The sequence below is a fragment of the Stenella coeruleoalba genome (genome assembly GCF_951394435.1).
Source record: "Stenella coeruleoalba genome assembly, chromosome: 21".
Lineage (NCBI taxonomy): Eukaryota > Metazoa > Chordata > Mammalia > Artiodactyla > Delphinidae > Stenella > Stenella coeruleoalba.
The window spans coordinates 19,232,493-19,257,979 of record NC_137167.1 but is presented as its reverse complement, the minus strand read 5'-3'; the positions used below and the strand labels follow the sequence as shown (position 1 = coordinate 19,257,979).

Below are 25,487 nucleotides of genomic sequence, written 5' to 3'. Positions count from 1 at the left end.
TCCGTTAGTGAACGTTTTAGGTTGTTTGTACCATTTTTGTGGAGCAGATAGCTTTCCAAGGCAACTTAAGCAAAAGGCACAAGGCTTTTATTACCAGAGTTTGACTAACTAATAGTGATATTTTGGGTACTCTTTATTTTTTTAATTTACATAAAAATATTTTGAAACATTCATTTGATTGCAGTTGTAATTTTTAGAGCTAGAGTGTACTTAGTGGAGCTCTAGTTTACCTGATTTTACACCAGGAAGTCGGAGGCCCAGAGAAGTGAATTAACTTGCCCAAGGGCACACAGTCAGTGGCAGGGGTAGGACTAAAACCTGGGGCCTCTGTTAAGAATTTTTGGGTTTTTTAGATTTTTCCAGCTGTGAATTTTGCTGTAATTCTGTTAGATCTAGTGAATAGCGGTGATGGAAAAAAGAGTTTTGTGTGTGGGAAGCATTTTAAAATTATGTGAAGAATATAATTCTACTTACCCCAGTAAGAATCTTTTGTGAGTTTATCCATATTACATAACTTGAGGGTCTGAGAAATCTTCCAATAAAATAGATATTGAAGTTATCACATTTCTTCTTATCCACATGGGCTGTGAGCAGTAGCTTGTGTTTGTATTCTTTTTTTTGGTTTTTATTTTATCTATTTTTTTTTTTTGCGGTACGCGGGCCTCTCACTGTTGTGGCCTCTCCCGTTGCGGAGCGCAGGCTCTGGACGCGCAGGCTCAGCAGCCATGGCTCACGGGCCCAGCTGCTCCGCGGCATGTGGGATCCTCCCGGACCGGGGCACGAACCCGCGTCCCCTGCATCGGCAGGCGGACTCTCAGCCACTGCGCCACCAGGGAAGCCCTTGTGTTTGTATTCTTAGTAAAAGAAGTGGTGTTGGTGGCTGCAGTGGCAGTGGAGTTGGCCTGGATACCAAGAGCCCGGGGCTGTGTAGCCTTGGTTCTGCTAGTAACCAAGTCATTGACCTTGATCACATAACCAAACAAGGCTACAAAATGAAGGAATCAGATGAGATGATTTCCAAGGTCTCTTCAACCTCAAATTCTGTGAATTTTCTGGCTACAGATTAAAAAACCCTGGATGTGTTACTGAAAATTCTTCTTATCTAAACTAATTCTCTCCTTATTTCCCAAACTCAGCGAATACTCCTGATTTTTTCTCTTCACGACACCACTGTTTGCTCCCTATTCTGTCCTCACACCTCAGTACCCTTTGAATTATTGTTCTTCCTCATTTATCCACAATTAATTGGTTGCAAGAATCTAAGACTCTATCCTTTGAAATCACTGTTGTTTTCACCCTCTGCCTGCTGTAGTTCAGGCTTTATTTTTAGATTGAAGAATTTGAAAATGCTCTTCTTAGAGGTAGAAAATGGTCAAATGTTGACAGTTGCATATCACCCAATCTAATACTTTGGGACTTCTTGAAGGATTTTATATTTTTGGTCTTTGCCACCAACCAGTCTTTCCCTTGCTTCCAAACTGACTTTCACATTGCAGGATTAAGTCATTCGTCTCATAAACAAATATGTATTAGACATGTACTGTGTGGCAGGTGCAGTGCTAGATGCTGACAATGTAGCCAGGACTGAGCCACACGTGGCCTCCTGCCTTCACACAGCCCACAATTTTTAAATTTTGGCCGTACCACATGGCTGGTGGGGTCTTAGTTCCCCAACCAGGTACTGAACCTGAGCCACAACAATGATAGTGCCTAATCCTAGCCCAAGACCACCAGGGAACTCCCCTACGCAGCCCCCAGTTTACCAGGGAGACAGGCAGAGAACATGAGGCCGTCGCGGTAGGGCATGGACTAGGTGCTCAGGCAGCGCCCAGCAGGTGAGGCTGACTCTATCCAGGTCCTCCAGGAGCGCCATTTAAGCTGGGACCCCGGGATAGGAGGAAGTGGCCAAGAAACAAAAAGTGTTCCAGGCAGAGAAAACAGCATGTGAAAGCCTGGAGGTGAGGGAGACTTTGGCTCCTTTAAGGAAACGAAAGAATTTTAATATGTCCGAGCATAGAATGTGGAGAGGCGCCAGCAATAGGATGGTGGTTATGTGGAGCCAGACAGAACGGGCCCTTTGACCGGCCCTCGCACAGGACACTGTGCGCTGTAGTATATTGACAAAGTGTTGTCCCGTCCAGGATGCGATTTCCTCTGTAAATAGGGGCAAGGAAAGAGAGTGGATTTGTCAGGGTTTCGGGTAACGTAGCAGGATGTCAGGCGTGAACGACGACCTCAGCATCAGAAGAGTGCTACATCTTCTAAGAAGTCCAGAAGTGATCTCACTGACTTACCAGAGCTTTCAGTTCGGTCTAGTTCAGAACTCTGCCTCATATTTTGAAACTTATTAGTTTCAATTTTATGAGTCAGTGGAGGGAAAAGAATCTTCCACGTAGAACTATTCCTTGCCTCCAGGTTTATTGGAATTCAGGTTTTCTATGAAGCTGGAGATGAGATACTTGTATTAATTATTATGAAAAGTGCCATTTTGAGCCTCAGAGTTAATATTCTCGTTGATTCAAGTGAAGGCAATTCCCTGCACTAAGAGAATTCTTTTTGCTGAGCTAGTAAGATTAAAAGCAATTACTCTAGCAAAGGAGAGGGGTGTATGTACATATATTTTGAGGAAAGGCAGGAGAAGTATTATTAATAGAACAAAATATTTTCATTTACTTGAAGCTGCACTAAAGAGAACCGTTTTGCCTAGATATTTGGTAAGAGTGAGGCAGAATGCAAATAAGTTTGTTTAATTAGAATGAAAGTCATCAAGTTACGTGCTTGGGTTTGGTATTCATTTTTCAGACTGTCAAGTAGAACTGCTTTTAGCTGCAGTTTAAGATACTTTAAGGAGGAGCTTGTCTCTCTTAGAAAGCAGCAGCTCTGATGTTCAGAGGCTCAGTAATGTCAGGATCAACACCTGTGCTATTTTCTTGGCCTTTTCCTCATGACTGTTGCCTCATGATGTCACAATGCCTGCTGCAGGCAGGAAAAACAAGACCCAGGGAAGGGGTGGTGCTTACATCTCATTGGCTAAATCTCAGTCACATGGCTGTTTCTACCTTCAAGGGAAGCTGGGAAATTGAGTGTTCGACTTCTCCAATCGCTGTAGTACATCCAGGTATAAGAGGGAGTAGAGCCCTATTATAGAGGCTGCCACAGAGAAGGCAAAACGGTTATTTCTCAAAAGCTAATACTGGCAGCTTATAAATAAGGGAAGTATATCAGTTAACAAGTTGAATCTTGCAACAGACCTCATTGTTTCTTCTCTTTTATGATATGAATGTTTTTTGGTAATGATTACCTATTTTGTAAATGTGTCAATTAAACACTTGCAAGTCATTTTGTTGTTTGGACGTAGAGGTTAATATTTGATTTTGATCTCTTGAATTAATTTTTAGTTACAAAATAATGCTTATACTGAGAAAGAATGTTCTCAACCTTATGTGATTTTTATATATTTAAGATGTGTTAACAAGAGATAAACATTAGCAGTGCATTTATGGTGGGGATCCTAGTCATGCATTAAGGTGATGCTAAATAAACCTTCATTTCTCTTGTGTTTCTCACATTGCAAAATATAAAAGCCAGTGAAAGCATTTTAGAAAGATTTCATAAAAAACTGTATATATTAGAATTTTTTTGTAAAAAGTTTTAAAATATTCACTCATTTGTAGAATGCAAAAGGCATCAAAAGGACCAAATTCAAGAACACCAGATGAGAGATGTGGCCTTCCACCACCCGTTTGTTATCTCACTGTGAATCCACATGCTTCTTTTTAGCTTCCTTGAAAGCAGTCTTGAAAGTTTCTCTGGTCTCTTGCCACATTGATAAATGTTCACTAAGAACTGGTGTTGCGAATGGCATTATGCTAAAAATGATGATTCTGAGCTCATGTAGCTGTGGCAGTCTTACAGCTTCAGCTTTGCTATGTCATTAAAACGTGCCCTTTTGGGCTTCCCTGGTGGCGCAGTGGTTGAGAGTCCACCTGCCGATGCAGGGGACACGGGTTCGTGCCCCGGTCCGGGAAGATCCCACATGCCGCGGAGCGCCTGGGCCCGTGAGCCATGGCCGCTGAGCCTGCGCGTCCGGAGCCTGTGCTCTGCAACGGGAGAGGCCACAACAGTGAGAGGCCCATGTACAGCAAAAAAAAAAAAAAGTGCCCTTTCATAGTTATAGCAGTCTATTTAAGAGAACAGTTATGTGTTAAATGAATTTTCACTCATAATGGATAATATTTTTGATAAGTCTTTAAAAGTTAGGTGTTGAAAGAGAAAGTTAGTATATCTTAATCTCACAAGTTTCAGATAGCTAGTCTTACTGTGCTAAATTGTGTTTTAATGTAGTGTCTATTTTGACACAAACATGGTAAATAAACCATACATTATAGCCTGGAGTTGGATTCAGGATGGGAAGTATAGCAGTGTTTTTCATGAGGAGAAAATGGAGGAATAAGGCAAGTAAAACATATATAGTAAATGCTTATTTAATTAGAACCACTGAAATATTTGGGTTAACTGAGTTTTGGATAGTAGAGAATCACCCTATACATGAAATAGTATAGATTACGATACTTTTTATTAGCTCTAAAGCATGTTTTAGAGCTAAAAGAAGTATTTTATTAATAGTATATGCATATTACTGTTATCTTAGGTAAAAAGATGACAGATGTGGTTTTAAATGTATATAAAATTGAACATCACTTTTCTGTATTTGGCTTAGGTGATACAATAATACTTTGGATCATTTTAGTACATGAGGGTCCTTTATAAAAGGCATCAATTATAAAGCTCTGGGGAAAATTAAGACTCATAGAGCCTTCTTCGGGGTGAGAGACTAGGCTTTTTCCTATTGTTCCCTGGTGGCCTGAGTTTTAGGCATCTCTCACTCAAATTGCTTTTCCTTAACTGGTTAATGTTTTGAGAATGACATTCTCTTTTTATTTATTGTTTGTGTTATGGAAATTCCTAATGTTGAATGTTTTAATTGGCTATTCTCATTTTTGTTTCTACTGTCTATTAAGGATAGTCTATTGTCTTAAATTTGCAATAAGGACATTTTTGACCCGCTTTGGTGCATTTTGGGGACTCCCCGCTCCCCCAGGTCTTTTGTCTCCACATGCCTTGTTTCAGCCATGCTGCTCTGCTTGACAAAGAGCATGTGATTGCACATGGCTGCGATGGTGAGGGACACCACCTGTGGCCCACAGGGCCTGGCCTGGCTGGCACAATGGTGACATCCCCTGAGCTGGCTAGCTCATGGTGGAAAAGTCCAGAAGAAACAGCTTTTAAAATTCTAAAATGGTACATGTGCTTGAAGTAGATATTGCAAGAAGGGCCTTGTAGACTTTTTGTTTTTGTTTTGGAATTGGTTCCTAGTGGTGACAGAATGTTATTCTTGGTACTGTGTTCTTCCACATGGTAAATTAAAAGGGACGTCTTGGTGTATGTCATCATCACTGAAATCAAAAACACTGCTTGGATTTGTGATGCCAGGCATCTTTTTAGGTACCTATTAAATTGGTTAACTCAAAATGATCGTTAAGACAAAAACAAAAATATGTAAGTCCACATGAAGGCCAGCATTTAATATTTTAGGTAACTTGCTTAATAACAAAGGGGAAAAATCCAGTTCCAGGGCTGCTGTCTTGTGAAACAGCACCTCAGTCACATCAGTGAACTTGGTGGGCATGTGTGTATATATATATTTTTTTTTTTTTTTTAATTTTTTGGCTGCATTGGGTCTTCGTTGCTGCACACGGGCTTTCTCTAGTTGCGGCAAGCGGGAGCTACTCTTCGTTGAAGTGCGCAGGCTTCTCATTGCAGTGGCTTCTCTTGTTGCGGAGCATGGGCTCTAGGCACATGGGCTTCAGTAGTTGTGGCTCGTGGGCTCAGTAGTTGTGGCTCGTGGGCTCTAGAGCGCAGGCTCAGTAGTTGTGACGCACAGGCTCAGTTGCTCCGAAGCATGTGGGATCTTCCCGGACCAGGGCTCGAACCTATGTCCCCTGCATTGGCAGGTGGATTCTTAACCACTGTGCCACTGGGGAAGCCCCAGTGGGTATATATTTTATCCCTTATGCTCTGAGAAAAGACTTATCCAATTTGTTCATACACAGTGTGAACAAGTATAACAAAAGCTACTTTTTCCTATTTTAAGTTGAAGTAAAAATTCAGATTTTTTTCTCTACTAAAATAATGAAAGTTTTGCTTGTTAGATGATTAAAATAAAAATATTTTCATTTGACATCTGCAGAATTTTTAATGATACAGGCATGAAATTGCATTACTTGTAAATTTTTTTAGTATGCTCTTTTAGTCCTGAAACAAATCTGTAAACTACTTTTTTTTGCTCTAATCTATTTGGTTTTTATAATTTATTTATTTATCTTTGGCTGCACTGGGTCTTCATTGCTGCACGAGGGCTTTCTGTAGTTGTCGTGAACGGGGGCTACTCTTCGTTGCAGCACACAGGCTTCTCATCGTGGTGGCTTCTCTTGTTGCGGAGCATGGGCTCTAGGCGCGAGGGCTTCAGTAGTTGTGGCGCACGGACTCAGTAGTTGTGGCTCTTGGGCTCTAGAGCGCAGGCTCAGCAGTTGTGGCGCACGGGCTTAGTTGTGGACCGCAGCATGTGGCATCTTCCTGGACCAGGGCTCGAACCCATGTCCCCTGCATTGACAGGCGGATTCTTAACCATTGCGCCACCAGGGAAGTCCCACAGATCCATAAACTTTTAGCACATTAAGGTGGACTTGTAGATTATTTAGAAAGCCAACAAACTGGCGGATGTTGTACCTTCTTAAAAGTATTTCTGAATGTAATGAATTTCTATTAACTTTTCTTTATAGTTAGTAGTCCATTTTAAGAACATAAGAGATCTGCTTTATTCCCTGCCAGCCACATGGAAAACGTCTACGGTCAATTTTGGATTGTTTTGCAGGAAAAATTGTCTAAGCAATAGTTCTCCTGAAATAGGTGCGTTTAATATGAATATGCCTTCTATTCTGTAATCTGCTTTTGAAATTAGGAAAGTAAAACCACTTTATATATAATACAAATCATTGCAGCACTTCCAAAAATCGAATACTGTAAAATTTTAATAGGTGTCTTACAGTACCCCTCCCCAGCCACCTGCAAAAGAATTAGCTTGGGTAATGTTAACAGTCTAAACACTGTGCTTTGCTGAGCTTGAAATGTTCCGTAGTCAGCAAATGCCATACCTACCCAGAAAAAGAAAAATATTAGGGCTTCCCTGGTGGCGCAGTGGTTGAGAGTCCGCCTGCTGATGCAGGGGACATGGGTTCGTGCCCCGGTCCAGGAAGATCCCACATGCCGTGGAGCGGCTGGACCCGTGAGCCATGGCCGCTGAGCCTGCGCGTCCGGAGCCTGTGCTCCGCAACGGGAGAGGCCACAACAGTGAGAGGCCCGCGTACCGCAAAAAAAAAAAAAAAAAATATTGTATATGGCTCCTAATTATGACTATTAACTTTTCTAGAGCAAACACATAATGAAAAGAACCCTGAAAAGGTTTATATAAATTTAAGCTAATAATTGATAACACGAACATGTTCGTTTGTTTGTTTAAAATGATGGTTGGGTGCCACAAAGTAGTTCTCAGTGCCTTAACTGTGTGCCTGTTGTCAGGCCTGAGGGCCTCTTCCATCCTTGTCAAGGGGAGTGCTTTCTCCTTTCATACAACACTGAATAATAATTCAGAAAAAGATCTTGGTAAGATTGTCTAGATTTCCGTGGGGGTGCAGTTCAATTGATCAAGCTGGGAAAGTGTGTTAATAGGCTTATGTTAGGGGCTGCATTCAGGACAATGGGAAATAAAGAGCTGATTTGCTCCCCAGGAAAATGCCCCTGCAGATGATTCAATTTGGAAAGTGTGATGGAGCAGGTGAGGCTAGAATAGAGTCTCTTTGGAGAATAAGGAGCAGAGTGTTAGAGAATGTCAGTGCACTTCGCCACCGGGTCCCACGCCACACGCCCCCTCCCTCTGCCCTCTCTCGCATTCCCACACGCTCATCTGCTCCTCTCTGTGCTATCTCTGAGCTGGAAACGGTGACTTATCCTGGGTTCCTCTTGATCCAACTGGTCCAGAAGTCTTCCTGTTCTGCCTCATAAACACATTCATCATTTCCTGCCTGTTCTCACTGCCCTGACCGCCAGTTCCCCTTCCTGGGCCTCCCTCCTGGCCACTCTCCTCACCAGCTCAGATCTTCTTTCACTGTGTCTGCAGACCCCTGCTTGGCACCATTCTGTGTCTCCTACGAGAGAGAGAAAACCTTGTACAGCACACATGTCTCGCCCCTGTTTATGCTTCCAGCCACATCATCTTACTTTAATTTCAGGAGAGCTTTGCTGTCAGCATTGAATACCAGGACCTCCAGGGCCTCCCATACCTCTATGCCTTGGTGTTTTCTGGCCTTTGCTGTTCATCTGTCTGCCAAACATGCAAATGTCCATCCAAACTCTGTCTCTAGAACCCTTTCTTGACAGCCCCAGATCTAGGTGTTTCTCCACCTGTACTCTCAACACACTGTGTACATAATTCTGTTACCTAATTATCAAATCGTACGGCCATTGGTGATGGCCTCTTTCTGTCTCTGCTGCATAAAAAAAGTTCCTTGAGAACAAGAACCAATGTGTTAGAAGCACATCCAGCAGACATTTACTGAGTGTGCAGTGGTCATGTGGGTGATCATTTCATCACTGGGCACTCCCTCTTATCAGAACACATATTTCCTAGTAGTTCACGTTTAAGGCTTTCTTGTCATGGAATATCCCAGGGTAAACCCCCATAAATACCCATCAAATCCTGAGGAAACACTGACGGAAAGAACTTGTGTAAAGATAGGTGTCCCTAGGAAGGGTTTTAGATGTGTAGGTTCACATTAAGGCAGAAAGACGGGAATCAGTTGTCTGTCCAGGCTGCTGGTTGAGCCCATTAGCTCATTACTTACATTTTATTAACCCACAAGCATTAGTTTTCAATGCAGTATGTAGTAGAAAGCATATAACAGCCAATGACTGTCACCTTCACAGGGAGGTGAATATGTGAGAGTTGAACAGGAAGAGATTAATACCATAGAAGCAAGGTGTCTTCATGCATCCTTGTAGAGCACCACCTTCTTCTACGTGCCTCCACCTTTTGATAAGTATTTGGCGAGTGAATGAATAATGAGTCAATAGGCACATAGAACACTAGGCAAACATTAGTTACGGAATGCTGTGTATAGTTTTGTGTTTCATTCAGGTTAAGGCAAGCTCTCCTAGTAAGTCTTGTCTCTTACTTGATTTTAATATTCAGAAAGCCAGCGGATTTCCGAATATTAAAGTGGCTTGTTTTGCCTTAGGATGGATGTGGATGCGTCCTCAGCAGCTAATAGGTTAGTCCCTGTCTGAATTGTTAAGTCTCTCCCACAAAAATTGTGTTTAGCCTTGAAGTGGGGATCTCTATGCCTGAGTGACTTGAGCCTGAAACATGGGCTTGTTCTTCTTTCCCCAACTATTTTCTTTAAGAGGATGATAAATAACTGTTAGGCGAGTTTTAAATTTTATTAAATTGAGGTTTCTGAGTAGAAAGAACAAAGACAGTAAACAGTGTTATCCAGCTATTTTTCAAGTGAGCAAATGTCTTGGATTCAGGACTTTTATTTTCCTGATGGAGGTTTCAGTTTCATTGGAATGGACCTCAGGAAGGTCAGACCAGACATGGCAGTGGTAATTATCTTGTCAACATGCATCCGAATCTATGTAGAAGTTAACATGTAATTTTAAGTTTTCTGAGTAAGTTGATTCTTTGAAATTAGACAGCCTGTTAATAGGTATAATAAACAAAATATTTTATAGTTTTTTTTTTTTTTTTTTTTGCGGTACGCGGGCCTCTCACTGTTGTGGCCTCTCCCGTTGCGGAGCACGGGCTCTGGACACGCAGTCTCAGCGGCCATGGCTCACGGGCCCAGCCACTCCACGGCACGTGGGATCTTCCTGGAACGGGGCACGAACCCGTGTCCCCTGCATCGGCAGGCGGACTCCCAACCACTGTGCCACCAGGGAAGCCCCTATTTTATAGTTTTAAATACAGCTGCATTATCAAAACAGTAACATGTTAATAAATGGAACACAAGGGCAAAGTTTGGTTCATATTAAGCTAATTTCCTATAAATAATGAATTTTGTAGAATTTAAGGGAAACTTGTTTTTTTGGCATTATGAGGTACTCTGTTTATGAGCATTAGGGCTTTGAACATCACTGCAGATTTTTGCCTCATCTGTTCTTCTGTTGGTCCAGGAGTGAGGAGGAAGGGAAAGATGCTCAAACTGGGCCATCAGCTACCATGTGGTACAATTTTGTCCTCAGGGAGCACAGTATGTGGAGTGGAAGATTGAGGTCACAGTGTGCTTTTCCAGCTCTAGGTAGAGTGCAGTCTGTTTGCTTATTTGCTCTTAGGTTGAAATTTGAAGACATCTAAACCTATTTTAAGAATTCACATTCAAGGGCTTCCCTGGTGGCGCAGTGGTTGAGAGTCCGCCTGCCAATGCAGGGGACATGGGTTCGTGCCCCGGTCTGGGAAGATCCACATGCCGCGGAGCGGCTGGGCCCGTGAGCCATGGCCGCTGAGCCATGGCCGCTGAGCCATGGCCGCTGAGCCATGGCCGCTGAGCCTGCGCGTCCGGAGCCTGTGCTCCGCAACGGGAGAGGCCACAACAGTGAGAGGCCTGCGTACCGCCAAAAAAAAAAAAAAAAAAAAATTCACATTCAACAGAAGCTGTGTTATTTAGACTTCTGTCCAGATTCCGCATGGGAGAAACATGGATTGACGTATGTTTGCTTGATGGTTAAGTGTTAAAGATCGAAGCTCAGAATTCATTGTAACCATCTTTAAAAAATGTTACGTTTTAATTTTGAACAGGTAATGTATTTACCCTGTGGTTAAAAAATATTTAAAAATGCATTAGAACACCTATATCTATCTGGTTCTTATTTCCTTCTCTGAAAAGGTAAACATTGTTAGTACTTTCATATGTATTATACAATAGTTTTGTTATGAATTTATAAGCAAAAAAATGTGTTTATATTCCCATCACCTTGACACAATGGGGCACATCATCTACATTGTTCTTCACTATGTTTTTTATTTACCACAGAGAGCTTCCTAGTTCTGTTACAGCTGTGACATTTCACTATATAAGTGTACCATACATTTATTTAACCAGACCTCTACTTATGGACATTTGGGTTGTTTTTTTAATCTTTTCTTTGCAAACAAGTTTGCAATGAAACCCCTTCTGTAGGTGTTATTTTACTCCTGTGTAGGATTCATGATAGAATAAATTCTTGCTTACCAGCTGTGAGTCCAACCGTTTGTGTGAGGGTGTGTTAGAGAAGGCTTATCACCAAATTTTATGTTCTTAAACATCAGTTTGGGTATATGACACTATGCAGACAGACATCATCAGAATTGTTTTAAATGTTTGAATGAGATTCTCTGTGGGTAGCATTGAAAACTGCATCGTGATGTACGTGATGATTTCTGCCGATTTCTATTACTTCCTGAGGCAGAGCGGTGTTTGAGTTCTAGGTGTGGTGTTGGGGGTTTCCATGGCTGGACACTTAGGAACTGATGCTGATGTGTGAGATTCCCCACTCTTGAAATTCCAGTTCTCCAGCTATTAAGAAAGCCTGAGAGACAAAGAAGGTGGTAGCGTCTTGAGTCTTCTTGACACCTTGAGTTTTCCTGAAGCAATAGCTTTTTCTCCCCTACTTCTCTAGTTAGATGGAGTTCACACCCTAACACTTAACTGCAAATGATGGTGAAACAGTAACCAGTCAAAGCACAAATGAGAAAGCAGCTAAGAACCAGGAGACATGCATGATTGGAATGCAATCAGACTTGGACAGTTGATGTTTTCCAGGGTGTACCTTAACAAAAAACTGCTTAAGTTCATTCTCGCGTGATCTTAGCAGCGTTCGTAATATAGTATCAGGTCCTAGAGAATTTTCTAAACTTTCAAAAAATAGATATGCCTTGACGCAGTTAACAGTTACAAAATGTGGGGAATAGGACTTTTATAAGCACAAATGCCATTTTGTTACCAAAAGCTAAAGCAACCAAAATGTAATAAAGGAAATGTGTAGATACTAACTCACTTGTGGATCTAAGCCATCTGAATTCTCAGCAGCAAACTGGGGAGTAGCTTACACTGTTGCACTGACAGATTTGAAAAAACTAAGTGTTGGTTGGGCCTGGGGGACAAGGCATGAAATGGGGGAAGGGGGTCAAAAGGTACAAACTTCTAGTTATAAAATAAATAAGTCATGGGGATGTAATGTACAGCATGGTGATTAAAGCTGATAACTCTGTATAGCATATTTCACAGTAGCTAAGAGAGTATATCTTGTTCTCATCACAAGAATAAAATTTTGTAACTGTTATGGTGACAGATGTTAACTAGACTTATTGTGCTCATTTCACAGTATATACAAATAGTGAATCATGTTGCACACCTGAAACTAATATAATGTTATATGTCATATAACTGCAATAAAAACATGTCAAATTACATTTCGGATGGTAAAAAAAAAAAGTTTGTCTTGGGAATTTGAAGTCACAATTGCATAAAAAGAGCCTTTAACTAAATTTATTGAAGTAAAATAAAAACCATCATAATGGTTTCAGAGGACTCATTCAACGCTTATTTTTTTACAATCTTTTATACACTTTTTCAAAAAGTATTGACAGATTCTTAACATTTTGTAAATATATTATTTTAAAATCGACTTTATGTCCATGAAGAAACACTAGAGTTAATCTCTCTAAACCAAGAAAAGATAGAGAGACATCTTTAAAATAACGTTAGAGGTGGAATTAACCATTCAATAAGAAAAGCAGATAAAGGAAGGTATATTATACACATATAATCAAGGAGTTTAGCCAAACAATATTACTAAGCAAATAATTTCCATAGACTTGTAAATTCAAAAAGTCTTGATAATCCAGTGAAAAAATTTTAGTTTATAAAGGAACCAAACATAAATACTTAGCTGCTGCCCAACTTTGGCATAAGAGATAATTTGAAGGGAAAAAATTTTGGTGTTACAAAAAGAATACCTGTATTCTGAATGTGAGTGTAAAAAACAATGCTGAATGAGTTAATTTACATTTAATTTAATATATTTCCTTAGAAATAACTTATTAGAACATGACTAGTTAATACTAAAATTCATCTGAGAGACTAAGTGGGCAAGAAACTTAAAGAATGTCTTCTCCAAAAATGTTAATATAAAAGATTCATTTCTCAGATTTTGTAAATAATTATAACCTGACAGTTTAAAAACTGATATTGTGGTAAATAAGAAAATTGATTAACATAGAAATTCTAGGAAGAGAATGGAAAGTTGTTAAGGATTCAAGAAATGGTAACTTCAGAGCAATGAATAGTAAATGAACACATATTTCAATAAGTATTGGTAGGACATATAGCAGTGATAACGGTCAGGAAAGTGAACCTGTATCTACATATGTTGCAGGAAATTCTAGATGGTCAGAGAGTGAAAAGATGTTTTTTGCTCTTCTGTTTGTATAAAATCATATAAAACACTATATAAAAGGTAGGTTTATCCGTAAATAGCGGTAGGTATTTATCCGTAAAAATTTATCTGTAAATATCCAATAATATTCATTATTGAAATGAATAGTTAGCAGATAATGGGCTTGGATGAATTAAAGTAACATTTTGTTAAGATTATTGCATAAATGTTTATTTTTAATTATGTAATATATTACATTCCCACCCCATCTCCACTTTCCAGAATGGGTGGGAACAGAAGCCTAGGTTTTGACTTGGAGTCTGTCCTGTAGAAGCTGTCTATGCCCGGGCTAGGCCCTTCGCATCCTTGAACTTCACCTTCCTAATGGAGGGTTACTGGGAGGACCACAGAGAGGGAAAGTGAGAAAACACTATAAACAGTAAAACAGTATAGTTATTATATGTTATATGACAAATATAATCCCTGGGAACATTTTATTTGTTTATTTGTTATTGTTTGTTTATTTTATTTTTTGGCCGTGCTGTGCGGCATGTGGGATCTTAATTCCCCGATCAGAGATCGAACCCGCACCCTCTGCAGGGGAAGCGCAGAGTCTTGACCACTGGACCACCAGGGAAGTCCTTGGGAACATTTAAAATTTTAGAAAATGACATAAAGGAATACTGATCTCAGATATTTGGATGAATTGTAAACTATTTAGATTATTTTTCATCAGTATGTGACTCTATAAAGTTCTCCTTTCAGGACTTTAATGTTACGACTGAGAAGACTAATGCATACTTTCCCTTCTCTTTAAGTATTTTTAAAACACAATAAATATTTTAGTCATTTTAGAACTGAGAATTATCAAGTATTAATACAAATGTTGAGTTGCTTAACCATGGAACACTACCATAGAAAATGAGAGCCCTTTTCCTGTTTTGTTTGTTTTTGTTTGTTTGTTTGTTTAACTTAAGAAGATATTGAGTGTATTTTGCCATTGCTTCTTGGAACATGAATACTGAGGTTTCGTTTTCCTTCAAGAAATCGCTGTTTTCTTCCCTCTAAAAAATTAGAGAAAATTAATTACTGTTTATAAAATTGTCAGGTTTGTCACCATAGAATGTGGATGCCACAGGGAATGACTTTGAGAATAAGGAAACATTTATTTTTTTAGTTTCTTGTCTTTTTTCCCCTAGATTTAGATTTGTTTTGGTTATTCAGCCTACTTACTTTAAGAAGCTAAGCAGCTTGTTTCCTGTTTTTCCAATTCTGTTTGACATTTAAAGTGACTGAGACATTTGGAATGGTTCCAAAATGGAACAGTTTTTTCATGTAAAATAGAGTAGAGTAATTCCCAGGGTACCATGACAGAAAGTGAGAAAACACTTAGCATGGCGTCTTAAATGGATTTGGAGTACTAGCATGTGCTTTAAAATAAAATTTTTTAAGCCGTATTACCGCTTGAAGGGGGAAAAGAAACAACAAAGCTTGTATTTGATAGAAAACGGAAGAGGTAGTCAAGAGTATAATACTTTTTTTTTTTTTTTTTTTGCGGTACGCGGGCCTCGCATTGTTGTGGCCTCTCCCGTCGCGGAGCACAGGCTCCAGACGCGCAGGCTCAGCAGCCATGGCTCACAGGCCCAGCCGCACCGTGGCATGTGGGATCTTTCCGGACTGGGGCACGAACCCGTATCCCCTGCATTGACAGACGGACTCTCAACCACTGCGCCACCAGGGAAGCCCCCAGGAGTATAATACTCTTACTGAATCACTTTGCTGTACACCTGAAACTGACACAACATTGTAAATTAACTCTAGTCTAATATAAAATAAAAAAATTTTAAAAAGAATATAATACTCTTAGCAGTGAATTTAAAGATCAGGGGTTAAACATGAATAGATTTTCAATGTATATGTGGTGATTTATCAGGAATTAGGAAGTGATTCATTTAGAGTATAAATCTTTGTAAGGACCAGGCCATCAGTAGGGAGAGGACGGGAAGTTGGTAAGAAACGTATAAGAGGGAAAGGCACTTAAAGTCCAGTCATTCGTGTGTTGTTTTTCAGCCTGTGTGATCAGAATGGACAGTCAGGGTTCTCGTCACAGACAAATTTCTGTACCAATTTACCTGGAAAATTAGAAACTATGAAATCAATGTTATTTTGCACGCCATTTTCATGTTTCTGGATTGGTACATCTGTTTGTTTCATGCCCCTAATTCTCTGCCCCATATATGACTTATGTCAGAATTAAAGCCATCGTCTGTGTTTCTGAGTTCCAGAAATCCTGATATTTGATTAATCCCTGTTCTCATCCATATGCTTTCCTTATGTAAACATAACTTAAGTGCATTTCTGTGGCTTCTCTAGTTGTTTGTGAAGCCAGATGGTGGTGGTTATAAAAAATTAAAGTCACATATTTTCCTACCTATATTCATTCCTTTTGCAGTTGAAAAGGGCAGACAGAAGAGTCCCAGAAGTTTATGCATCCAGACCCAGACATCTCCAGATGTGCTCTCCTCAGAAAAAACACTTGAGTTGGCTCAGTATAAAACAAAATGTGAAAACCAAAGTGGATTTATCCTGCAGCTCAAGCAGCTTCTTTCCCGTGGTAATACCAAGTTTGAAGCATTAACAGTTGTGATTCAGCACCTCCTGTCTGAGGTAAGGATGTGATGTGTACCCTCTAAACAGCCTTCTCGCTAAGGTTGGGGCAGGCGGGGGGATGGGCAATGCTCATGCTCCTGTCTTGTGAATATCTTTAAGTTAATGATTGATAAGATCACATATAATTCACCCAATTATGCTTTTGTCAACTCATTTGATACCTGAGTCACTCTCTAGAAATCTGGGATTGAAACATTTCTTAGTACTTCTCTTTCTCCTCTGGGGTCTGTTAGACCAACAACAGTGAAAACGTAATTGCCTGTTAAACCTCTATATACCTCTAGACTATATTAGCATTGCCAATTAAAAAAAGTTAATCAGTCGATCTAAAAAAGAAATGCAAAATTTTATTTGAGCCTAATTGAGGATTTTAACCTGGGAACAGCATCTCAGAAAGCTCTGAGAATTGCTCCACCACTTAGAAGTCAAGGCACAGTTATGTGTAAGTGTTTTGAGACAGAGGGCGACACATTATTGACAGTTCACACAATCCAGATCTGCAAGTACAGAGTGGTTGGTCATGTGACCCCTTACAAGATCTGGAGGGAATGTTATCTTTAAGGAGTTGGCTTGGTGCTGGGAGAGCGTTGCTCTTTATGGTTGAGTAGGTATTTCTCCTGATGGGGGAGGTCTGGTTGATGTATAATGCACATACACAATGCACAATAGAAGGGAGAGAGGATGCCGAAGGGCAGAGAAAATTTTTTTATGTTTAAATTTTTCTTGCCATAAAATATGAATTTTATTTCACAGCATTAACTTATTTTTCACTTAATTTTTTATCTAGCCATATGTAGTTTTCCATATCACACTGAACTTAATCCTTTGAAAAATGAGGTTGATTATATTTATGGGTCAAAGAACACTTCTTTTTTTTTTTTTTTTTTGCGGTACGCCGGCCTCACTGTTGTGGCCTCTCCCGTTGCGGAGCACAGGCTCCAGACGCGCAGGCTCAGCAGCCATGGCTCACGGGCCCAGCCGCTCAGCGGCATGTGGGATCCTCCCGGAACAGGGCACGAACCCGTGTCCCCTGCATCGGCAGGCGGACTCTCAACCACTGCACCACCAGGGAAGCCCTAAGATCACTTTTGAGGTAACTCCCAGTAGTGGTCTAGAGAGTCTTCAGAATTTCCATCCATTCCTAAAATAGTTTGTGGTACAACAAACATGAAACAGATTTTCTTTGCTTACTTACTCTTCCCTGATATTCTACAAGGATGTTAATTCAGGAATTAGTTAAAATTCATTGAGAAAACCAAGTTTCTATGAACGTATGCTACTGGCATAGCAACAAAAAGTATAATTATTTAAGGGGAAATACTGGGTTGAGAATGTAGCTTGAGCTCGCTAGATATTTTTAAATCACTGTTTTAAAGATGAGGATACCTGACATCTCAAGAAGAATACTGTTCAATCTGCTTGTTCTCTAGTTCAGTTCAAGCCAACAAACCTATACTCATTTCTTACAGAGGCTACTCTGATGTGGTTGCCGTCTGGGGCAAAGGGAGATGCAGGTGAATGAGACTTGGTCTGTGCCTTTGACGAGCTGCTAAGCTAGCAGACAGTTTAAATCAGTGTTTGGTGAACAATTTACAGCTTTGTTCGAATGAACTTTTTGGAGGGGGAGATGCAGACATTTACCTAGTTTTTAAATTACAGTAGCATACAGTATTTTTGTTTTTCTTTATTATATGAGAGGAATTTTGAGAGTTGGTTTATGTAACCAAGTAAGCTAAATTGGAAACTACATAACGTCAAATGTAGGGAACAATTAGTTTGTCTATTTAGTGATAAACCAATTATTTATTTTACTGTATCTAGCCTAACAACCCCATGGTCAATTCTTTTCTCTCCTTTATCTCCCACATGAGAGCAATCAAGTATGGTGAGTTCTCATCCCCCAGTGTTTCTCCCCTTCCTTCATCTCCTCTTTTCTATCTCTACCGATGCCAACCTTGTTCAAGCCCTGGATAACTGTCTCCTGGATTATTTTAATAACTTCTTAACCAGTCTTGAGGCTTGCACTCTCTCCTCTGTAATCCATCCCAATCACTGCATCCCAAAGCATTCCACTCTACTGATTACCTTCAGTGGTTCTCCATTCTCTACAGCCGATTTTCCCAGTATGGTAGCCACTAGCCTTATGAAGCTGTTGAGCATTTGAAGTGTAGCTAGGCTGAACTGAGATGTGCGGTAAGTGTAGAATACACGCAGATTTCAAAGACAATATGAAAAAAGGATGTGAAATATCTCACTAATAACGTTTCTGTTGACTGTATGTTGAAATGATAATTTGGACATACTGGGTTAAATAAAATATATTGTCAGATGAATTTAATCTTTAAAAAATGTGGCTACTTGGAATTAAAATTACATACAGGGCTCACATTATATTTCTCTTGGATGACTCTGGTGTGTAACTTGGAATATAAGACTCTCTGTAACCTGGCACCAACTGCCCCTTTTCACCTTCCGCTCACTGCCGGTGTGCTCCAGCTGTATAATCAGGAAGGTAAAGGAGAAGCAAGAGGGGTTTAACATTTGTTGAATATTTACTAAGTTCCAGACGTTCTTACTTAATAAAATCCTCTCCAAAATGCAAGTTGGAGTTCACAAATAAGAAAATTGAAGGCTTCCCTGGTGGCACAGTGGTTGAGAGTCTGCCTGCCGATGCAGGGGACACGGGTTCGCCCCGGTCCGGGAAGATCCCACGTGCCGCGGAGTGGCTGGGCCCGTGAGCCATGGGCGCTGAGCCTGCGCGTCCGGAGCCTGTGCTCTGCAATGGGAGGGGCCACAACAGTGAGAGGCCCGCGTACCGCAAAAAAAAAAAAAAAAAGTTACTTTCCTTCCATACGACTTGGCCCCTAAACACAAACCAAGCATTTTATCAGGTGATCAACTGGAGAAAGATTAGGTCCAACACTAGAGAAAATATTTCACTGGGTCGGGCACACTGAGAGATGCTTCAGTCCACTGCAGGGCAAACTCTTAATGAGTTTCATGGATTCTTGTATCGCATGTGAATTTCATCTTACACCCAATTTAGATCCGAATGCCCATGTAACTGTGACTCTGTTGAATTTCTTAAAATTCAGCTCAAACACACCCTCTTTTATGAAGACTTTCCTGGTCCTTCTAGCTCTATGTTTTATCTACTCTCTGTATTCTAGGAGCACTTATATTTCTCTGTCACTCTCTACCTAGTAGGTAACCATTTCCAAGTTGTTTTCACTTTTTAAGACAGTCAGCTCACTGAGAGCTGGACCTGTGTCTGGTGCTTTCTTAGGAAACCACCCCAGGTGCTATGGCAGTGCCTTTACATAAGAGATATGCAGGGTGTATCTCAATGAACGAATGGATCAATAAAGAGGATGGGGGCTTCCCTGGTGGCGCAGTGGTTGAGAGTCTGCCTGCCAATGCAGGGGACACGGGTTCATGTCCCGGTCCGGGAAGATCCCACATGCCGCGGAGCGGCTGGGCCCGTGAGCCATGGCCGCTGAGCCTGCGCGTCCGGAGCCTGTGCTCTGCGGCGGGAGAGGCCACAACAGTGAGAGGCCCACGTACTGCAAAAAAAATAAATAAATAAAAATAAAGAGAACGGAATCCCAGATGTAAGATGAACATATAAAGTCTTTAATGTAAATGTTCTTTGCTCTTTTCTAGTTCCTTATAATCAATCAGCAAATATTTACTGATTGCCTAATGTGTACAGGGCACTGTTAAAAAACAGTTGGAAAGGAAAGATATAACCAAGGGAAAAGTTAAGCAATTTTTTCAAAATTTTTACTTAACCCTTTGGTTCTCTCATACCCATTATAGAAGTGATTGATATATAGATATGTAGATAGGTAGATATAGATTGTAGATCTATACTGATCTATATATACATATATATCTCGTTATTGCTAATTTTTCCTAAACCATTTCAGAGCATTAAAATATAGGTAAAAATCGTTGATTATAGGGAATCCTGGAACTGTCACTCATCCTTTTGTTGAAAGTCTATTTAATAACTACAACCTGGGCTTCCCTGGTGGCGCAGTGGTTGAGAGTCTGCCTGCCGATGCAGGGGACACGGGTTCGTGCCCCGGTCCGGGAAGTTCCCACATGCCACGGAGCAGCTGGGCCCGGGAGCCATGGCCGCTGAGCCTGCGCGTCCAGAGCCTGTGCTCCGCAACGGGAGAGGCCACAACAGTGAGAGGCCCGCGTACCACAAAAAAATAAACAAAAACAAACAAAAAAACCTACAACTTTACCACTTTAGTGGTAGACATCATTCATTACAGAGCAGAAGTTCTAATGCATGTCTCATGAATCTGGAAACCAATACCACACTTTCTATTTCTCAGAGGACACAATGTTGTTTGTTTTAGTTCTGATTCTTGGTTTATCCTTGAATAGTTGTACAGTGTTCTGTGCAGGCAGACCGAGTGCCAGACAGTGTTGATGTTAGTGATCCCCATTTCTTCATGAAAGTTTCTGAGTACCTCAACCCAACCTCTGACCAGTTATTCAGTGTGCCTCCAATTCTGTTTTTGCTAGTGGAATCTAACCTAAAGTAGCACCTGAACAAAGATGAATTTTGAACGACACTAGCAGTCTATAAATAAAAATGTCTCAGACCAAAAAATTGGACACGATTCATCGTGTGGTAGTGGGGATGGAGGAGGTCAGAGAGAGCATGCATCTGAGCCGTCCGATGTGGCTCTTTCCTGCAAAATCCCCTGTGCTTCTGACACTCTCCCAAGCTAGCAAATTGAGGCTCAGTGATGGGATGACAGCCGGAGACTAAGTGCCTGTGTCCCAGGGACTCCTAATCTAATTATGGTGAGTCCATTTTTTTCTTGGAGCACTTCATATATTTAATGTATGAGTATAAAAGCATTTTTCCCAACCAGATTCCCACCTCCCTCTTTTTTTTTTTTCCTTCGCATTGTGTGGAACTCTGCATGTTACAATACAAAGAAAATTAAATAAACTTGTTATCTGGACCATAAAGAGTTTATCATCTAAGACAGAAACACTGATATAGGAGCAGCTAAACAAAAAGAAACAGGCAGTCAGTATCTAAGTGACAAATGCATTTTGTCATCTACAAAGAAAGGGTAAAGGTCTTAAAGGGCAAGCTACCAGGAGAGTCAGGTAGAAAGTAACACTGAGTATGTGCCTATTATGATATGGGCACTGTGGTCGGCATTTCACATAGGATCGTATTTAAAGCCCTTGGTTTTTCCATTGTCCTGTACTGCTTCCGCTCAGATGAGGTCATCTGCCTTGAGTTATTGGGCCTGGATGTCTTAGTTCTACCTAGGTCTCAAGCTTCTTGAAGCAGGAGCCATGTCTTAATTTTTTTCCACATTTTCCCCAGCATCTGGAATGGTACTTGGTAAGTTGGTACTGAGTACTAAATTGCCAACCAATTCAGAAGGATAAATGTCCTGTCTAGGTGTGTGGGGGAAGGGAGTAGTATCTATGACTGACAGTTAGTATTCCCTGAAGGCTTATAGAATGGGTCAGGTACAGAAGACCAAGCCTTCCAGCTTGTGGGGTGGGACATGCATGGCAAGCATGACTTGGACAGAAGAGGAGTAGGGTGTCTAAACAGGAGCTGGGTGATTGAGGTTCATGGAAGTTTATTTTTTATGCACTCAATGGAAGACTCTTGTCAAGCAAGGGCATTTATTTGTACCCAGAATATGGGATAAAAATCTACCAATCCTCTGCAAAATAGTGTGGAGGGAGGCTTTCCATAGTTCAGGAGTGGGGTTGGTGAGGATGAGGGCTAGGGTGGAGGCATCACTAATAGAAAAAGTGCAGTGGATTCAAGACACATTAGGAGGGAAGAACTGACTGACTGTGGCACAACCCATTAGACAAGGAAGAGTCCAAAACGATCCCATGGTTTTCCTGTTGCTGCCATTGGGATTGACAGAGGTTGGAAGACATCGATGGCTTCTGGGCACTGAGGAAGGCTGAGTGCAGTGCAGCTGGGGGCAGTGTCCCCATGCGTGCAGTCAGCCCTTTGTACCTGTGGGGACTGATTCCAGGACGCCCCCCGCCCCAACAGCAGGTACCAGAATCCGTGGATGCTCAAGGCCCTCATATAAAGTGACGGAGTACAGTTGGTCCTCCACGCCTACATCCCAGGTTCCACATCAGGGATTCAACCAACCTTGGATTTCAACTGTACTGAAATTGCTTGTCCACAAAGTCCCTTTAATAAGCAAAAAGACTGCCTTGTAGATACTTGTGATAGGATGTAAAAGTTCACAGAATCACTCCTGGAAACTTTACACCAACTTAAGTTTTCAATTTTCCATGTTTAAGGACTTCTGTAAATTTGAAAAGTGATTTAACTTCTTGCCAGCTTTTCCTTCTATTAAGGATTTAGCTCTTAGAAAAGAGTGAATTTTAAGCAAGGTCACCGAATGTGTTACAGGACTGCTTGCGTGTATCTAGCAAAACAGTCTTCTGGGTCTCTTGTCACTCGAGTGATAAAACTTGCTGATACGTAACTTGAACTAGATCACAAAGGCTTAAATTTGAGAGTAAGAGAAGTATATAGTATATATATTTTTATTCTCTTTTTTCGCCAATTTTATCTGGGCTGGTTTTCCTCAAACTTTAATTTTTACATTAGAAAACTCATTGCTTGTTCACTTAAAAAAAATGGACTTACTGATTTGTGATTTCAGAACAACCTAATACTACGTTTTAAAAATCAAGCATTTAGAATATCATTAGGGCTAAAATGTACTCATTGAGAAAGTGTTCCTTAAATTCCAGTCACTGTTAAGTGTCCAGGACAGTGCTAGTGTATCGTTAACTTCCCTAGCTCTTTCGTGAGAGACTTACAAAGTAAAAGGGAAAAACCATAACATATATCTGATCTCCAACTCTCAATTCAGCAGGTCACGCTTCTTAAAATGCCAGGGAACCACGTTGTAAGCATTTAAATGAATTTTTCCGGAAAACATCATTCATTTTATAATGTCATGTTAAATTCTCCGTCACAACACACACTTTCACCGTTCCTCACCTCGTCCATAACTCACTTAGCACACAGGTTTTGGAGAATAAATTTCCTTTTTCTATTAGCAAGTATGCTCATCTAATGACCCCTAATTAGAGAGGGGAATAAAAAGGTTCCCAAGTCTAAAAATAACTCCATTATCCACGCGGAGGCGGCCGGTTTTTCTTTCCCCTGTACCAGCTGATATTTGAAAGTAAGTGGCAATCGATCAGTCTAAGCGCTGGCTCTCGTTTTTCATAAATGAAGGGCTGTGGCTTTAAGCAGTCGCAGGCAGCCTGTGCCAAAGGCAGAAGCTGCAGCCTCAGCTCCTGTGAGGAGAGAGGCGTCCCAGGCACACGCTAACCTGCAGGATGCGAAGTAAGGCCAACCGAAGACCAATGGCGCTCCTCCTGGTGGAGCTTTGAGTGTAGACCGGCCGGACTGGTGGGTGGCTTGGCCACCTGCGCGGGGCCGGGAGGGGGGACTTGGAGAGACAGAAGCTGGAAAATGGGCTGCTCCGGCAGCAAAGTGTGCCTCTATTCTCCATGTGCAGCAACGAGGGTAATTAGTATTTGTTTATAGTGCTTTTCTGGAAGAATGCCAGGGGCGAAGGCAGAGGTGGTCTGGCGTGAGGGGGAAACGCTTTGAGTGACAAGCAACTCTCGCCTGCAAAGGCCGGTCTCATGATCTCCGTCCGCAATGCTGCGACCCAGCTGCGGTGGGAGCTCTGTCTGGGGCGATCCCCGGGAGGGCATTTCCAGAGAGCTTTGAATTCTGCCTTTTCCTTCCTTACACGCTGGTGGGAGGGAATCTGCCTCGTAAGAAACTGTATCTAATTGCTGTGTTTGTACAAGCATGTGTGTCTGTGCGCTTGCGGATGAGTTGCTGGTAACTTAGAAATGGTTCTCCTTGGCAAGATTGATAATTGCTTTTTTGATTCTGAAACAGCGGCCTGGTTTTCTTTGATTCATTTCTCTAACATCTCTTCAGAATGATCGCTGATCCAACATATTATCATCTTTAGAAAATAACGCGTAGCTGAGTAAAATTAATTTCATTTTGTTTTTAAAGGATTATTTTTTTCGCCGTGGCTTTGTAAGAGAAAGTAAAAAATCCTTTTTAGAAGTAAACGATTGGCCTCCTAAGGAAACTTTTCTATTTGCAAATATAGGATAAAGTTCATATAAGTGCCTGTGTTTAGAACATTAAACGTTTATCTTAGACTGATTAGGCCTTTTATTGCCCTTGGAGGAGGAGAATGCATTATGTCTTAAGTATGCCTTAGCTGAAAGGTTCTGGGATCAGCAGTGAAGCATGGCTCAAAGTAAATATTTTTAAACGGGCCATTCAGTGCCTCAAATGAATGTTTCACGAGGACCTGAGAAAATACAGATTTTTGAAATGTGAATTTCCTGAACAACTAAGGGACATCTGTGTTTTTTAACAACACAAACTGTTAGCCTAAATGATTCATATCTTGGCTTCTCAGTTCTGAGTCTCATTTTCCTGGTGATAACAAATGTGTGCTTTACTGAAAGGGACCCTCTTGAAAACATGAGTAACTTGATGTGTGTTTTCCACAGCGGGAGGAAGCATTGAAACAACACAAAACCCTATCTCAAGAACTTGTTAACCTCCGGGGAGAGCTAGGTAAGAGCTTTTTTTTTTTTTTTTTTCCTTCTTCCAAGTTTTTCGGGGGGAGGGGAAAATTATCCCAGTTGGTTTTCCTGTCTGCATGGTGTCTCCTGGAGCTGCCTCGTGGCAGTGTCAGCCACTCACTCCAGTATCTGTGCAAACACTGACCATCGACGTTTCTGTTGAATCTTGGCAGTTTGACCTCAAGTTCATGGAATTCTGGGCACTGATCTGACTAAGCCTAGCAGAGTTTCTGATGACCAAAACATTTCTTTTCCTGGAGAGAGGGACGGAATGCTTTTTGTAAGTGTGTGGATTACAGTTAGATAATTCCGTCAGGTTTTTTTCTTTCTGGAACCATCTTTCACATGAAAGAGTGGTGAGGAAATTCCCTCTCCAGTAGCAGTAATGATATTGCACTTCCTTGGGTGCCCTGTGAGTAGCGGGTATAGCATTAGAAGGCGCACTCTGTGCTATTCTTCCAGCTGGACTGGCAGTGAGAAGGACCCAGCTCCACAGGAAGCCAGGTGTCTCTCCTGCCTGTGGCACTCACCCCCCAGGGCTGCTCTTTCCAGGCCGAACTCTCTTCTAGTTCTTGTCTTTCCTGGAAGAGCCCTGGGTTCGTGCAGCAGAGACAGTG

General features: G+C 41.2%; 1 protein-coding gene across 4 annotated transcripts in view; it reads left to right on the top strand.

Annotated features, from left to right (window-relative positions):
* MTUS1 (microtubule associated scaffold protein 1) overlaps positions 1 to 25,487 on the top strand; it is a 159,916-nt gene that overhangs the window by 107,187 nt on the left and 27,242 nt on the right. For all 4 annotated transcript variants that reach the window (XM_079909039.1, XM_079909038.1, XM_079909041.1 and 1 more), the window contains 2 exons: positions 15,983 to 16,197; positions 24,796 to 24,862. In XM_079909039.1, the coding sequence (XP_079765165.1) occupies positions 15,983 to 16,197; positions 24,796 to 24,862 (282 nt within the window). The remainder of the gene's footprint in view (positions 1 to 15,982; positions 16,198 to 24,795; positions 24,863 to 25,487) is intronic.